Source organism: Macaca mulatta, chromosome 10 (assembly GCF_049350105.2).
Source record: "Macaca mulatta isolate MMU2019108-1 chromosome 10, T2T-MMU8v2.0, whole genome shotgun sequence".
Taxonomy (NCBI): domain Eukaryota; kingdom Metazoa; phylum Chordata; class Mammalia; order Primates; family Cercopithecidae; genus Macaca; species Macaca mulatta.
The window spans coordinates 13,751,756-13,767,831 of NC_133415.1; the positions used below are offsets into that span (position 1 = coordinate 13,751,756).

At 54.3% G+C, this 16,076-nt stretch overlaps 1 protein-coding gene and 1 long non-coding RNA gene across 3 annotated transcripts in view; both read right to left on the reverse strand.

Annotated features, from left to right (window-relative positions):
* Nucleotides 1–298: 298 nt before the first annotated feature.
* Nucleotides 299–2,501, reverse strand: LOC144331739 (uncharacterized). Its single transcript, XR_013399109.1, has 2 exons — nt 1,467–2,501; nt 299–1,330 (listed from the first exon to the last, which is right to left on the reverse strand). It is a non-coding gene; the product is annotated as an uncharacterized LOC144331739 (long non-coding RNA).
* A 268-nt stretch (nt 2,502–2,769) lies between these two features.
* The window catches only part of TRIOBP (TRIO and F-actin binding protein), a 74,133-nt gene continuing 60,826 nt past the window's right edge, over nt 2,770–16,076 (reverse strand). For both annotated transcript variants that reach the window (XM_015150294.3, XM_077949555.1), the window contains 7 exons: nt 10,785–10,932; nt 8,492–8,594; nt 7,459–7,618; nt 7,271–7,384; nt 5,471–5,557; nt 4,444–4,607; nt 2,770–3,468 (listed from right to left, as the gene is read on the reverse strand). In XM_015150294.3, coding sequence (XP_015005780.3) covers nt 4,446–4,607; nt 5,471–5,557; nt 7,271–7,384; nt 7,459–7,618; nt 8,492–8,594; nt 10,785–10,932 — 774 coding nt within the window. In that variant the 3' untranslated portion in view covers nt 2,770–3,468; nt 4,444–4,445. The remainder of the gene's footprint in view (nt 3,469–4,443; nt 4,608–5,470; nt 5,558–7,270; nt 7,385–7,458; nt 7,619–8,491; nt 8,595–10,784; nt 10,933–16,076) is intronic.

Sequence of the window (16,076 nt, forward strand, 5' to 3'; positions counted from 1 at the left end):
AGAACATTTCTGGAATCAGAATGTTCCCTTCTGCCCACTGCTGGTCAATGCCCTCAGCTCAGAGGTACCTGCTGCTCTGACCACTATCACCATAACGTTCTGTCTGTTCTTGAACCTCACCTAAACAAAATCGTACAGCCTTACATTCTTCTGTGGCTATTTTTGGTCAACATTATGTCTGAAAGATTCACCAACATTTTTGTGTGTAGCAGGTTTTTTTTTTTAATAGCTGTATAGTATTCCAAAGTATGAATATACCACAATTTATTCATTCTACTACTGATGGACAGCTGTATTGTTTATTTGCTGATACGAGTATTACGGTACTCATTCTTTTGTGCATGTAAGCACTCATTTCTCCTGGATGTGTAAGCAGGAGTGGAAATGCTAGGCCATAGGGTAGATGCGTATTTAACTTGATGAGAAGCTGTCAGTTTCCCACCGTGGTTGCACAAAGCACACTCGCACCAACAGCACCTGGGAGCTGCCGTTCTCTGTATCCCCACCAGCACTTGGTACCGGCAGACCTTCTCCTCTGAGCTATTCTAATAGTGGGGCAGTGGGATCTCATGGTTTTTCATGAGATGTGGAGCACCTTTCAGAGACTGGCCTGGTTTTTGTAGCTCCCCTAGGAAGCCCTGAGGAGGGATGGGAGGGGGGTTGGTAAAGGGGATGTTCCCGCAACCCAGGTGTGAGACGGGGGAGCTCTGAGTTAGGTTGAGGCTAGAAGGGAGGCAGAGGATGGGATGGAGAGCTGTCCTGGGAGGACGGTGGGATGGTGAGGATGGACGGCAGAGCTGCCAGCAGCAGGCATCCCATCTCCCAGTAGCTAGGAATGTTCCTGATCTCCAAAGACAAGCAGTGCTGAGGCAGGGCAGTGCCAAGGCTGGGGGATTTGATGGCATGGGGTCCCGGCTCTCTCTTCTTTCTGCTCTGCCATTTTTAGCTATTGATGAGGGAAGATAGAGACAAGGCAAGGAGAGAAGTGTCCCCTCCTTGTGCCCCCTCCTTTTTTTTTTTGTTGGAGTTTTGCTCGTCACACAGCTAGAATGCAGTGGCGTGATCTTGGCTCACTGCAACCTCTACCTCCTGGGTTCAAGTGATTCTCCTGCCTCAGCCTCCTGAGTAGCTGGGATTACAGGCGCTTGGCACCACGTCTGGCTAATTTTTTGTATTTTTAGTAGAGACGGGGTTTCACCATGTTGGCCGGGCTGGTCTCGAACTCCTGACCTCAGCTGATTTCCCTGCCTTGGCCTCCCAAAGTTTTGGGATAACAGGCATGAGCCACCACGCCTGGCCTCTTCTGCCTTTTTTTTTTTTGAGATGGAGTCTAGCTCTGTTGCCCAGGCTGGAGTGCAGTGCCACTATCTCGGCTCACTGCAACCTCTGCCTACAGGGGTCACGCCATTCTCCTGTCTCAGACTCCCAAGTAACTGGGATTACAGGCGCCTGCCACCACGCCCGACTAATTTTTTTGTTTTTTGTTTTTTTTTTTTTGAGACAGAGTCTCGCTCTTTTGCCCAGGCTGGAGTGCAGTGGCCGGATCTCAGCTCACTGCAAGCTCCGCCTCCCAGGTTTACGCCATTCTCCTGCCTCAGCCTCCCGAGTAGCTGGGACTACAGGAGCCCGCCACCTCGCCCGGCTAGTTTTTTGTATTTTTTAGTAGAGACAGGGTTTCACTGTGTTAGCCAGGATGGTCTCAATCTCCTGACCTCGTGATCCGCCCGTCTCGGCCTCCCAAAGTGCTGGGATTACAGGCATGAGCCACTGTGCCCGGCCATCTTGTGCCTCTTTCTAACACCAAGGACGCCCTTCCTAGATGACCTCCTCCACCCCGCTCCCAAGACTTCCCCTCGCATTTCACTGGCTGGAACTGCATCCCATGTCCATTCCTCAAGCAATCCCTGGCAAGGGAATGGGAAACAATCTCCCCTCACTGCCCGCGGTCACTCTCCTGTGGGTCTTTCCCTGAACACACAGGGACGTTTGCTCCTGCTGGTGCCTCCGCGTGGAAGGCCCTTCCTGATTCTTCCATCTCGAAGAGTCATCTTTCAAAGCTGCCTCCAAAGGTACTCTTCCACCTGCAGGCTGGCTCAGGGTCTCTTCTGCGTTCACAGCCTTCCAGGACCCCTACCGGATGTGGCTTGTTTCTGTGGCTCAGAAATGCGACCTCTTCCCAGCCCCATGAGACCACAATCAGCACAGCTGGCCATGGTGAGGACTCCCAGCCCGCTGGACCTGGGCCTGGGGCAGCCACAACCCTGCCCTCACCCCTGCCCAGGGTTGGGTATGACCTCTGGGAAAAGCCTCAGGAGAGGACTGGGACTGAAAGAAAAACACCCATTTGATGGAGAAACAAACTGAGGCTTAGTGAGGGGTGTGACTTGCCCAAGGTCATGGTCAGGGCCAGTCTTAGCTCCACGTCTCTCTCTCAGGCCTGGGCCCTGGGCCCCACTCCAGTGCTCCCCAGACTTTGAAGGTCCCGTGAATCACTGGGGCACCTGTTAAAATGCAGACGCTGGTTCAGTAGGTCGGGGTGGGGCTGGACTTGCTATTTCTCACTTGCTTCCGCTGCCACTGGCCTGTAAGCCACACTGGGGGCGTCGCAGTCCTTACTAAGGGGGACCTTGGATTTTCAGCCCCACCCTCAGAAGCCCAGAGGCCACTGCTTTAGGAAGGGTGGGGTGTGGGTAGGGTGTGAGTAGGGAAGCCACTTCAAGAAACCCCAATCTCCATTTCTGTTCTATCAGCCATCTAGGACACCAGAACTTGCTGGAACATTTTATTAAGTTAAGAGGTTCAGGGGGCAGGAGAGAATCACCTTTTGGGTGGCTCCGGCGGTTCCGCACCCAGCACAGCCTCAGAGGAGGCTGTGGGGCCATGGAAGCCAGCTGCTGGCTCCCTCTGTCCTGAGCCCCATGGTACAGGTCCAAATGGGGCAGGAAGTGTTAGTAGGAGGTAGGGTAGGAGGAAGGTGGCAGGCTCCCGCCTCTCCCCTGCAGAGATACCCTGCCATGGCTGCTGCCTGGGCCTCCGCCAGACCCCCGGACCAGGGCCACGAGCCCAGAAGCCCAAGCAGAGGGTGGCTGGAGACAGAGCGGGGACCAGGGCTGGAGGCACACGACCACCAGGAATTTTTTTTTTTTTTTTAAGTATAAAGCGTTTTGGAAAAAAAGGAAAAAAATCTATATAAAAATCTCTTCACATATAAAATCCTGAAGAAGGTGCAAGGTAAGACCCAGTGCGAGGGGCGCGCTCAGATACGCAGAGTGTGTGTGTGTGTGTGTGTCCGTGTGTACATGTGTGCACGTGTGTGTGTGTCTGTGTCTGTGTGTGGGTGTGTGTGGTGGGTGCAAGTGCACGTGTGGCCCACAGAGGGTGGGGAGAAAGCTTGGCTTTTGACTTCCATCCACGAGGGAAAGAGGGCGGCTGGTCCTCCAGCCTGGAGGGTCTGCAGCTGAGCGGGACCTGAAAGACAAGGTGCGACAGGGCTGAGGCCTGGGCTGAGGGGCTGCGAGGCTATCCCAAGGCCAAGCAAGGGTGCTGAGTGGGTCCTTCCACCACCTCTCAGCCCTGAAGGTAGTCAGATCCGCTCTTCCTAGCTCCTTCACGAGTAGCTCGGCTATAGGGTGGCCTCTCCTGTGTGCCTTTGGAAGTCCACGAGGATTTAGCAGAAAGAGGATGCTCCAGGTAGATGTGGCATTGGAAAAGCAAAAATAAGAACACTTTGGCCAGGTGCAGCGGCTCATGCCTGTAATCTCAGAATTTTGGGAGGCTGAGGCAGGTAGACTGCTTGAGCCCAGGAGTTCGAGACCAGCCTGGGAAATAATGGCGAAACCTCGCCTATGCAAAAAGTACAAAAATTATCTGGGCATGGTGGTGTGGGCCTGTGGTCCCAGCTACTCTGAAGGCTGAGGTGGGAGGATCCCTTGAGCCCAGGAGGTTGAGGCTGCAGTGAGCCGTGATTGTATCACCGCAGTCCAGCCCAGGTAAGAGTAAGACCTTGTCTCAAAACAACCAATCAACCAACCACTTTGAGCCCTGCTAAGTCAACAACGAGTGTAAGACTAAATGGGACAGAGGCCTGGCCTTGGTGTGCGATGTCTGTGTGTGAAGCTCAGTGGAGACTCCCTGTGGGGGTCAGGGATGTGAACACTGCATTTGCCTCCAGCCCCAAGAAGGGGGGTGCACTGAGCAGGCCATGGCTCTGCACTGTGCCGCCCAGCTCTGAAGGAACAGGCTTAAGCTGATGAAGCAGCCTGTGGCCCGGGACTGATGGGATCTCTGCAACAATCCCGTGTTGCTGGGTTCATCGTCCCTTTTACAAAACGGGAATTGGAGGCCAGAAGAAGAAAGTGGCCTGGCTGGGGTGGTCCAGGAGTCCTGGTTGTGGGAGAGCCTCAGCCCCTGCCCACCGTGCAGGGCGCACACCTTGGCACCCACCTCTACTCAGCCAGGCTGTTGCGCATTGACTCCTTCTCCTGGAGGGCGGCCATGGCAAGGCGCAGGTGCTCCTTCAGCTGCTCGATCTCCCGCTCGGACCGCGTCTTGATGTGGCTCAGCTCCACGTAGACATCCTGGTACTTTCCCGAGGTGAAGCGCTTGTCCTGGGGGGCAGGAGGCAGGTATGAGGGCATGAAGCCTCTCCCTCCAGTCCTGCCCACCTGGCACATGGGCAGTACCAGCAGCCAGACCTCCCCACAGCCCCTCGCTTCATCCCTCCAGGTGGCTCCCCGAGATGGCCCTGGGTCCTGGGCTTCCCTCTCCCACCTCCCTGGTACCACCTAGGGACACAGGTGTCATTGTCATCCTCATCCTGTTTGGGGGAAGGAGATTTTGCCCAAGACCGCAGGGCAGTGAGTGGCTAGGATGAGAACCAGGTCAGCCTGGCTGGGTGCTTGGGCCCTTCCCGTGAGTTCACGCCACCTGTTCTTCAAGTGTGGTAAACATGGTCTGGCTCACGTGCGCTTACAGAGCCACCAACACGTCCACTTCCTGCCCCAAACTGACAGAATGCACCAGGCAGTGACATAGCAGCCAACAGTGGGCCAGGCGGGCTGCAGACTCAGACTTGGGCTGAACCCCGACCCACCCAACTCCTAGCAACGCGGTTATTCTCACTGGAGTGCAAGCTCCCCACAGCAGAGATTTGGGGCTATTTTGTTCACATCTGTCTTCCCAGCACCTAGCACAGTGCCCGGGACATAGGAGGTGCTCAATAATAATCAATAAATTAAATAACACTAAATAAACAGAAGCAAGTACGGCCTTGGGGAAGTCACTTCCCCTTTCTTAGCCTTAGTTTCCCTGTCAGTGAATGGGGATGACAACACCTACATGGGAGAAGCACAGGAGAGCCTGAGGAAGGATGAAGCAAGTGGAGGGCTTGGCACAGAGCAGGTGCTCACGGGATGGCATCCAGGTGGCTCCAGAGGCCCCCACGGCCCCCACGCCCAGCAGCGGGTCCTACCTTCTGCATCATCTGGAGTTCGTCTCGGAGGCACTGCACTTCCTTCTTCAGGTACTGGAGTTCATTCTCTTTTACACGAAGCAGCACCTGGGGATATAGGTGCTGGGCTGATCCAGGGCCAGAAGCCAGAGTTACCCTGGCCCACAGTGCCCTGCAGCCCGGGTTTTCTCTGCCTCAGGCCCCTAGAATGCAGCCCCTATCTGCACCAAAACCCTCTAAACCCTGGAGGCAGACTCCTCCAGGAAGCCCTCTTTGATTCCCCTGCTTCGCCTTCCCTTACTCTCACCCCTGTCCAGCCTGTGTGAATGGGTATCTCATGGTCATCTCTGCTGCAGCCCTCATGCAGCACCAGGCTCTCACCTCAGGGGTAAGATGGATGAAAAGAAGCCCTACATAAACCTGAGCAGGCTGAGCTACTCCACAAGGCACCTCATTAACCCCTCCCCAACCCTGAGGGCCAGGTGCTGCTGACCTGACCAAGGAGGAAACAAATTCAGCCAGGTCTGGGGAGGCTTAAAAGCTCAGAATGGAGCCAGACTGCCTGGTTCAAATCCCAGTCCAGCTATGCAAGCTTTGGTAAGGTACTTGACCTTCCTGTGTCTCAGTTTCCTAATCTGTAAATGGGGACAGTAACAGTAGCTAATGTATGGAGCTGTCAGGAAGATTAGATGAGTTAACAGACAAAAAGGGCTTCCAGAAGTTCTAGGTACACAGTAAGCCTCACCTAAGTGTTTGTTAAAGAAATAAAATATCGGCTGGGCACGGTGGCTCATGCCTGTAATCGCAACACTTTGGGAGGCCGAGGTGGGCAGATCACCTGAGGTTGGGAGTTCAAGACCAGCCTGATCAACATGGAGAAACCCTGTCTCTACTAAAAATACAAAATTAGCCAGGCATGGTGGCACATGCCTGTAATCCCAGCTACTTGGGAAGCTGAGGCAGGAGAATGGCTTGAACCCAGGAGGCAGAGGCCGCAGTGAGCCGAGATGGCGCCACTGCACTCCAGCCTGGGCAACAACAGCAAAACTATGTCTGAAAAAGAAAAGAAAGAAATACTGAGGCTGGGTATGGTGGCTCACACTGTAATCCCAGCACTTTGGGAGGTCAAGGCCAGCGGATCACTTGAGGTCTGGAGTTTGAGACCAGCCTGGCCAACATAGTGAAACCCTGTCTCTACCAAAAATATAAAAAATTAGCCAGGTGTGGTGGTGCAGGCCTGTAATCCTAGCTACTTGGGAGGCTGAGGCAGGAGAATCACTTGAACTGGGGAGGCAGAGGTTGCAGTGAGCCAAGATCGTGTCACTGCACTCCAGCCTGGGTGACAGAGTGGGACTCTGTCTCAAAAAAAAAAAAAAAAAAGAAAGAAAGAAAAGGAAAGAAAAGACTACAGTGATCCTGGCGCACACACACACACACACACACACACACACACATTTTCTTACCCCAATATCAGTAAACACACACACACACACACACACACACACACACACATTTTCTTACCCCAATATTTCCCAGTAAGGAAGGTGCTGGGGTGCTGGTGCCATTTTACAGATGAACTACTGGGACTCAGAGAAGTGGAGTGATTTCCTATGGTACACGGCAGGTAGGTGACACAACGCAGGCGGGAGGGAAGAATTCTGGCTACTGGATGCGTAGTAGGTGTTCTGGCCTAGTCAGGCTGGCCAAGCCACTCAGAGACTTGGCTTTCCTGCCACAGGTGACATGCAGCCTGTGGTGGGGGTGCACCATAGCCCTGCCCCGAGAACCACTGGGCTGCCTGGTGCTAGTGAGGGCACTCACCTCCAGCTCGCAGGAACTCCGCTCATTGCTGCGCCTGCAGCCGTTGCCCATGCCCTGTGAGGCAATGAAGCCACGCAGCTGGTCTATCTCCTCTGACAGGCGGCCATGCAGCTCCTGGGAGAGGCACGGTGGTCAGGGGAGGGGTGCTGGGACCCGCCCGTGTCCCCTCAACTTGGGGCCAGGCCCACCTGGTTGTGGCGCAGCAGCTCCTGGCCCTCCTGCTGGCAGCGGCGCAGTGTGTGCTCACGCTCCTCGGCCTGCCGCGTGAGCGCCCCTATCTCCAGGCACTTCTGCGAGTACTGCTCCGATAGCACCTGCAGCTCCCGCTTCAGTGCCTCCACATCTGACCTGCCCCAGAGGAGGAGCAAAGGAGAGCACAGGTTATCTTGCCCCTGCCAAGCCTGGAGTCCAGTCAGGGCAGACTCAAAGCATGCCAGGACTCTGGGGTTCCCTCTTTAGGTTTGCGTTTAGCCTGCTGTGGGGCTGTGAACCAGTGATAGCCTCTCTGGGCTACAGGTATTTCCCCTAAGTGAGGGTGGCTTGGAGGAGCCCATCTTTTTTCCTTTTTCTTTCTTTTTTAAATGGGGTCTTGCTCTCACTCTTGTTGCCCAGGCTGGAGTGCAGTGGCACAATCTTGGCTCACTGCAACCTCCACCTCCTGGGTTCAAGTGATTCTCCTGCCTCAGTCTCCCAAGTAGCTGGAATTACAGGCACCCGCCACCACACTCAGCTAACTTTTGTATTTTTCGTAGAGATGGGGTTTCACCATGTTGGCCAGGCTAGTCTCAAACTCCTGACGTCAGGTGATCCGCCTGCCTCAGTCTCCCAAAGTGCTGGGATTGAGGCGTGAGCCACCGTGCCCGGCCGGAGGAGCCCATCTTTAAAGTCCCTGAAGCCTCAACATTCCAAAACTGTGCTCTGGGGCAGGGAGAGGCCTACTGGTCAACAGTGACACTGCAGCCGAGCTCTAGGGGAGACTAAGGGGTGAAGAGGTGGGTGGAGGCCGGGACCAGCGAAGACAAGAAGGCACCTGAAGAACTGTCTGTGAGGACTGGCATGGGGTCCGCCTGAGGACATTCTACTTCTGTTTCTTGCATCCATGAGACTGGAGCAGGAATCTCAGCTAGGGACAAACTGATGTGTCCTCTGCCAAGGGGCCTCAGCAAAGTTCCTCAACCCATAACCATCAGGGTGGGCAGTTGGGCCCTGGCATCATCTTACTGGTGCTGCTTCCGGAGGCCATCTGGGCCCTGCTGGAGACTCCGTGTTTTGCTCAGCTCTCGGCTCAGCTCTTCCTGGTAGGCCTTCTTCATGGCTTCAATGGCTGGAAGCAGGGCAGAGAGGCACAAGAGAGACTAGAGGGGGGTCAGCAGCACCAAGTGCCACCAGCTCTGAGACACCACATGTACTGGTGGAGACAGGACCAAGGAGTGCTACACAAAGAGCACCAAACCAGGAGTCCAGAGCAGCCCAGGCTGTGTCATAAAATGAGTGGCTTGGGGTAAGCTGCTCAACCTCTCTGAGCCCATCTATTAAGGAAAGATAATCCTGTTGGATGGGCCCTGCTGGGGAGACAGCTCAGTGTCTGACCATTGGTACCTCCTGTTCTAGTGATTTCCGGGTAGGACCCCACCTAGTACACCCTCCCTGCAGACTCTGAGGGCTCTCAAACAAGGCCTATCTGCTTTGCCCAGCCTAGTGGTCAAGAGCTCCACAGTCAGCATAAATCGATGTGACTTTGCACAGGTGACTTAACCCCTCGTGCCTCCGGTCCCTTATCTGGAAAACAGGGATAGATAACAACAGTGCCTTTCCTTCATGGGGTTACTGGAAGGTGTGTGAAGCATTTAGAACAAAGCATGGCTCAGAGTAAATGCCCCAACATTAGCTCCTGCTGGCTTTATTCTCAGACTGTGAGCTCCTAAGGACTGAGACCGAGGCTTTTTTTTTCTCACTCAGGGCTGTTGTGAGGATTAAATAAGTGCCACCCATAGTTTTACCCACAATTCTAAAATCTCAAACCTCTGAACATTGAAAGTTTCTCCTTTTTTTTTTTTTTTTTTTTTTTTTTTTTTGAGATGGAGTCTCACTCTGTCACCTAGGCTGGAGTGCAGTGGTGTAATCTTGGTTCACTGCAACCTCTGCTGCCCGCTTTCAAGCGACTCTCCTGCCTCAGCCTCCTGAGTAGCTGGGATTACAGGCGCCTGCCACTGTGCATGGCTAAGTTTTGTATTCTTAGTAGAGACAGGGTTTCACCATCTTGGACAGGCTGGTCTTGAACTCCTGACCTTATGATCCACCCATCTCAGCCTCTCAAAGTGCTGGGATTACAGGCATGAGCCACAGTACCCAGGCTTTTTTTTTTTTTTTTTTTTTAAATGGAGTCTCACTCTGCCACCCAGGCTGGAGTACAGTGGTGCAATCTCAGCTCACTGCAGCCTCTGTCTCCTGGGTTTAACAAATTCTCCTGCCTTAGCCTCCTGAGTAGCTGGGATTACAGAAGCCCACCATCATGCCCGGCTAATTTTTGTATTTTTATTAGAGGTGGGGTTTCACCATGTTGGCCAGGCTAGTCTCGAACTCCTGACCTCAGGTGATCCGCCTGCCTTGGCCTCCCAAAGTGCTGGGATTACAGGCATGAACCACTGCACCCGGCCTCTGGTAACTCTTTTGGTGACAATCCCCACCCTGAATGGACATGAGGCTATTTATGGTCTTTATCACTACACTTAAGTGTGATTTTTATCTATTTCACAGCAGAAACCTTAGTGCCAGATTACAGGGCGAAGTCCAGACTGCTGAGGAGAAAGGGGTCTCTAACACATGTGGCTGCAAAGACGGTCTTCCTAAAATGCAGAGCACACTGGCCCCAGGGCTGGGTTCAAGTGCATGAGCACTTGGCACAGCACTGGCAGGTTGTGAGCTTCAGATCATGTGACATTGCCAGCATTTCTATTGTTCTACAAACCCCTAGTGATGCCTAGGAATGTGCCAGGCACACAGCAGGTGTGTGGTGGCAGGAGGGGAGGGAATTGTCCAGGATGAAGGATGCTCCCTTGGGAAACATGTGGGGGCCCAGTGCCTGGTACACAGCTGGCATGGACAACGCTCACACTTTCCCCTGTTCTCCCCAGGGTCTAGCCCATGTGCCCAGGGAGCAGGCACTCCTGTGAGGACAGGGGATGCAGCTGATCAGCCTCTCCCCGCTGCATGTAGGTAGCGTGTGGCTTTAGGCACTCTATGGTGGCTGCAGGCCCCTGAGCAGGAGGACTCACCACCCATGGTAGTGGTGGTGTTGGGGGTGGGGAGGGTGTCTTTTACTGCCTCAGTTTCCCTTTTCAAGTAGGGCTACAGGCCAGTTCTTGGGGCTTCCAACCCCTGCTGACCCTTTACCCCAAATGTGGCACTGAGATCCCTACATCTTATTTGATAAAGTCCTCCCCAGTTTGGCTAGGAGGAGCCTCAGCACAGAGGCTCAGGGCCCAGCCCACTGTGCCCCACCCAGGGTCCATACCTGAGGCCGTGGCTGCCGTCTCCTCGGCCAGGAGCCACTCCTTCTCCTGCTGCAGCCGCTGCAGCTCCCGCTCATGGTGCCGCTGCAGCTCCTCCATCACCTGCTGGTGTGAGGACTCCATCTCTGCCAGGCTGCGCTCACATGCCTCCTGTGGGCCGGAGGCCAGGGTATCACCGGCTGCCCCATTCCTCTGGACAGCAGCCCTTCCCCAGCCTTCAGAGGAGAAGGTTCAGGGGCAGGTACACCACCTCTTCCTGGGTCCCGGCACCTCCAGTCTGCACCTGCTCCTGCTCCCACCCCCACCCCACGGCTCCTCATTCACAAACCTCACCTTAAGCCCTCCAGGACCTCCCCGTCTTAGAGTCAAGTCTCTGTTTCCATGGCTGACCTTTACGGTCTCATCCCTGGTCCTTCTCTGCCAAGCAATCTTATAGTTATGGTTGCAGCACGTTCACACCTCTGAGCTTTAGCTCATGCTATTCCCACTGCCTGGAATTTTTTTTTTTTTTTTTGAGACAGAGTCTTGCTCTGTCACCCAGGCAGGAGTGCAGTGGAGTGATCTCAGCTCACTGCAACCTTCGCCTCCTAGGTTCAAGCGATTCTCCTGCCTCAGCCTCCCAAGTAGCTGGGACTACAGGTGCCCACCACCACGCGCGGCTAATTTTTATATTTTTAGTAGAGATGGGGTTTCACTGTGTTAGCCAGGATGGTCTTGGACTCCTGACCTTGTGATCTGCCGACCTTGGCCTCCCAAAGTGCTGGGATTACAGGCGTGAGCCACTGCGCCCAGCCTGGAATGTTTTTTTGGGCAACTTTACCTCCCTGGATAATTTACTGACCTGAAGCCCAGTTTAAATGTCTCTCCTAGCTCTGTCTCTGGGAAGCCTCTCCTCTGCCTCAGAAGGTTCTACTTCTGCCAAACCGTAAGTTCCCTGAAACTCTAAGTTCCCTGAAGACTGAGAACATCTGCCTGGGTCCCTAGGGTCTAGGCCAGGGCCTGACATGTGGCAGGTGCTCAGTAAATGAAATGAAACTGATGATGTAATACAAAATAAGGCTTAGTAGATAAGATGGGCAAGTATCTCAAAGATTAATAATACCCACTGCTGGGAGTGTCTGCTATGACGGTGTCACAGGGGGGCAGGGGTGGTCCCGTGGCATCATCACATTCTGCGACCCCACTGGTTGACCTAGCAGGTCCACTCCTAGGAATGATCCCACAGAAAGTTGTATATGTACAGAGACTTCTGGAACAAGGGTATTCCCTACGGCAAGGTTGGTAACAGATGAAAACTAGAAACAATCTAAGTCCCTATCAGGGGAACTCTTGAATAAATGATGGGATCGAGCTTGACAATGGGCCACAGGCAGCCGCTAGACAGAGTTTTTGTGTGGATGCTGTGGAAAAAGATCCCAAAATGAGGTGGTGAAAGTTGACTTCTGACACTACACATGGTATGATCCCACTCACGGGAACAAAGGTGCAGACCTGTCCGTCCCAGTGAATGGACGCGAAAACACAGAAAAGGTAGGGAGGATATTGTGGGGGGTAGAATGATAGCCCCCCAAAGTCTTCCACATTCTACTCCTAGGATCTGTGACTACATCATGTTACGTGGCAAAGAGGAATTCAGGCTACAGAGGGAATTAAGGTTGCTAATCAGCTGACCTTCAAATCGGGAGATTATCCCGGATTATCTCTCAAGCCCAGTGTAATCACAAGGGTCCTTAAAAGTGGACGAAGGGGGCAGAAGCGAAGAGTTCAAGGGAGGTGTGACCAGGAAGGGATGGTCAGAGTGATGTGGCGGGAGAAGGACTCGATGTCCCCTCTGCAGGCTTTGAAGATGAAGGGGCTGAGAGCCAAGGGATGCGGGTGGCCACCAGAAGTCACAGCAGGCAAAGGATACAACGGGTGCCTGCCTTGGCTGCCCATGCCTGCCTCGGCTGCAGCACAGCAAGACCCGCATTAGATTTCTTGCCTACAGAAGTGTGAGGTAATACGTGTGCATTATTTAGGCAGCTGTGGTGACAGGTTACAGCTGCCACCAGAAACTGATAGGCAGGCAGCAGCAGCCACCAACGGGACCCCGGGGTGGCAGCTGGCAGCGGAAGGAGTGTGGGGGTGTTGATTTCCACCCTTTCAGTTTGTTTAAATTATTTTTGAAAATGTAAACCTTTTTTTTGATAATTAAAAAAATGTTTAAGGTCATTAAAAAGGGAAGGGGAAGAAGAGCCAGGGAAGAAACTGAGGCACAGAGGGCCAGATGAGGGACTGTGTCTCCCCCACGCACAGGCCACCTCCCCACCTCACCGGCAGCCACACCTATGCTGCAGGGGATATTTATTTATTTATTTATTTATTTATTTGAGACGAGTCTCGCTCTGTCGCCCAGGCTGGAATGCAGGGGCCGGATCTCAGCTCAGTGCAAGCTCTGCCTCCCGGATTTACGCCATTCTCCTGCCTCAGCCTCCTGAGTAGCTGGGACTACAGGCGCCCACCACCACGCCCAGCTAGTTTTTTGTGTTTTTTAGTAGAGACAGGGTTTCACCGTGTTAGCCAGGATGGTCTCGATCTCCTGACCTCGTGATCTGCCCGTCTCGGCCTCCCAAAGTACTGGGATTACAGGCTTGAGCCACCGCGCCCAGCTGCAGGGGATGATTTGATAGAAGAGCGAGGGCCAAGAGCTTTATGTGGGGACAGGGGTGGCTGTCCCCTGGCTTCCGTTCCTGCCCTCTATATGTCTTCTGGCTAAGGACAACAGAACACGGCTTTCAACCTCAGAGGGCGGGTCTTCATCCTGGCTGCGCCTTGGAGTAAACCTGAACAAACTCCTTGCCCCCTCTGAGTTTCAGTCTTGGCGTCTGTAAAGGAGGCCTTGCAGGACCAGCCCCCGAGGCTCCCTGGGCACGGGAACCCTGCGCACAGAGGGAGTCGGTATGCCAGCACCCACCACTGGGGAGCCCAGCAATGTGGGGGTGGGCACTGCTCCTCTGCAAAGGGCCAGACCAGGCAGACCCAGCAGCTCAGGGGTGCAGGGGCTGACATCAGGAGGTGGGACTCAGCTGACAAAGAGGGGCTCCTAGGCGGCCAGGGGCTGCTCTCTCACCTACCTTCCTGAGTGGCCCAAGGTGTCCTGATCCTGGCTGCCACCTCTGACATGGACATCAAAGAAGATAAAGAAATGCCTCATGTCCCCCACTGCAATAGTGGGGAAGGGTTCTCTTTACCAGACATCCAGTGGGTGAAGCCCCAGACCACTCAACAGCTGTCCTGCAGCAGCAAGCCCCCAACCCCTGAAGGCAGGGCACCCACTCAGCCTGAGATACCAGCTGGGGAATCCCTCCCAGCTGTCACTCCTCCAGGTCCACCAGTTTCCAGCCACCTCCTCCCATGCCTGAGGGTGACACAGATGACTCAGCACCTCTTCTCTGCCGCCCTCCACATCTGGGGTCACTCCTCCACCTGCCTGGTCTTCAGTTCTGTTTCCCAGTTATTCCCTTCTCCCCTCCCACCTGCCCACCCCACCCTAACGGGACGAAACACCGACAGACTTTGATGCGCCCAATGGGGCACCGGGGAACCAGAACGCCTGGACCCCAGACACAGGTTTGCCTATAGCTCAAAGGTCACACCCTTCTGTGGGCCTCAGTTTTGCCACCTGTAAGCTGAGAAGCCAAAGCAGTGCCTTTTAAACTTCATAGTAGTGGCAGAGCCTTGATCCAAAGGAAATCTGAAGCTGGCTCTATGAGTAAAATGGACAAAGACGGGCCAGTGCAGTGGTCACATCTGTACCCCCAGCACTTCAGGAGGCCAAAATGGGAGAAGCACTTGAGCCCAGGAGTTCAAGACCAGCCCGGGCAACATAGTGAGTCCTTGTGTCTACAAAAAAATTTTTTAAATTAGCCAGGCACGGTAGTGTAGCCTGTGGGCTGAGGTGGGAAGATTGCTTGAGCCCTAGAGTTCAAGGCTGCAGTGAGCCTCTGTGCCACTGCACTGTAGCCTGCGTGCCATTGAGAGACCTCATCTCTAAAACAATTAAAATAAATAAAATAAAATGGAGGAAGATGAAGCCACTCTGACTATAGGTGGGTATGAATAGGTCCCAGCCCCTCCCACCCAGAAAGCAGCCCCTGGAGCTTCTTAGAGCAGATCGCAGGCAGAAGCCCCCTGGCTGGGGGCCTCGGAGGTCCTCCCACCTGCTTCAGCTGTGGTGTTGGGCCCCCAACTCCCCTGTCTGCCTCAGGGTGGGGGGCTACAGGGCACAACACTGGCTCCTCCCTGCCCCTCCGCGGGACAAGGTAAGCCCCAGGGCGCGCCCTCTGTGTCCCACCCCAACTCCCCTGCCTACTCATCAGTGGAACCTCCATCCACTACTTGGCCCCAGGACAGTCTCCGGGCTTCCCTGCAGCAGCATCCCCAGCCTCAGGGCCCCCAAAGTCCCCTCTGCCTTCTGTAGCACCGGTCATCCAGTCCGAAATTCTCCTTCCTCCATACCCTTGACATTCACCCTCCTTCAGCCATTTCCTAACACCTTACACCTGGCCCTCTCCCAAGCCCCCTCCACTCTGACATCACTTTCCTGATGTCACTGTCGGACCCCAAACCTCCGAAAGTCTGTGGAATGAGCTTCTTTTTGTTTGATTTGTTCTTTTTGTTGTTGTTTTTAGATAGAGTCTCACTGTCGCCCAGGCTGGAGTGCAGTGGCAGGATCTCAGCTCACTGCAACCTCTGCCTCCCAGGTTCAAGGGATTCTCCTGCCTCAGCAGGAGAATCTGCCACTGGAGAGCGGAGATTACAGGTGCCCACCACTGTGCCCTGATAACTTTTGTACTTTTTTTTTTTTTTTTTTTGAGACGGAGTCTCGCTCTGTCGCCCAGGCTGGAGTGCAGTGGCCGGATCTCAGCTCACTGCAAGCTCCGCCTCCCGGGTTCACGCCATTCTCCTGCCTCAGCCTCCCGAGTAGCTGGGACTACAGGCGCCCGCCACCTCGCCCGACTAGTTTTTTGTATTTTTTAGTAGAGACGGGGTTTCACCGGGTTGGCCAGGATGGTCTCGATCTCCTGACCTCGTGATCCGCCCATCTCGGCCTCCCAAAGTGCTGGGATTACAGGCTTGAGCCACCGCGCCCGGCCTGTACTTTTTTTTTAGTAGAGACAGGGCTTCACCATGCTGGCCAAGCTGGTCTCGAACACTTGACCTCGAGTGATCCACCTATCTCACTTCCCAAAGTGCTGAGATACAGGTGTTAGTCACCGTGCCAGGCCAGAGCTTCTAACTCTTAGCTCAGCACT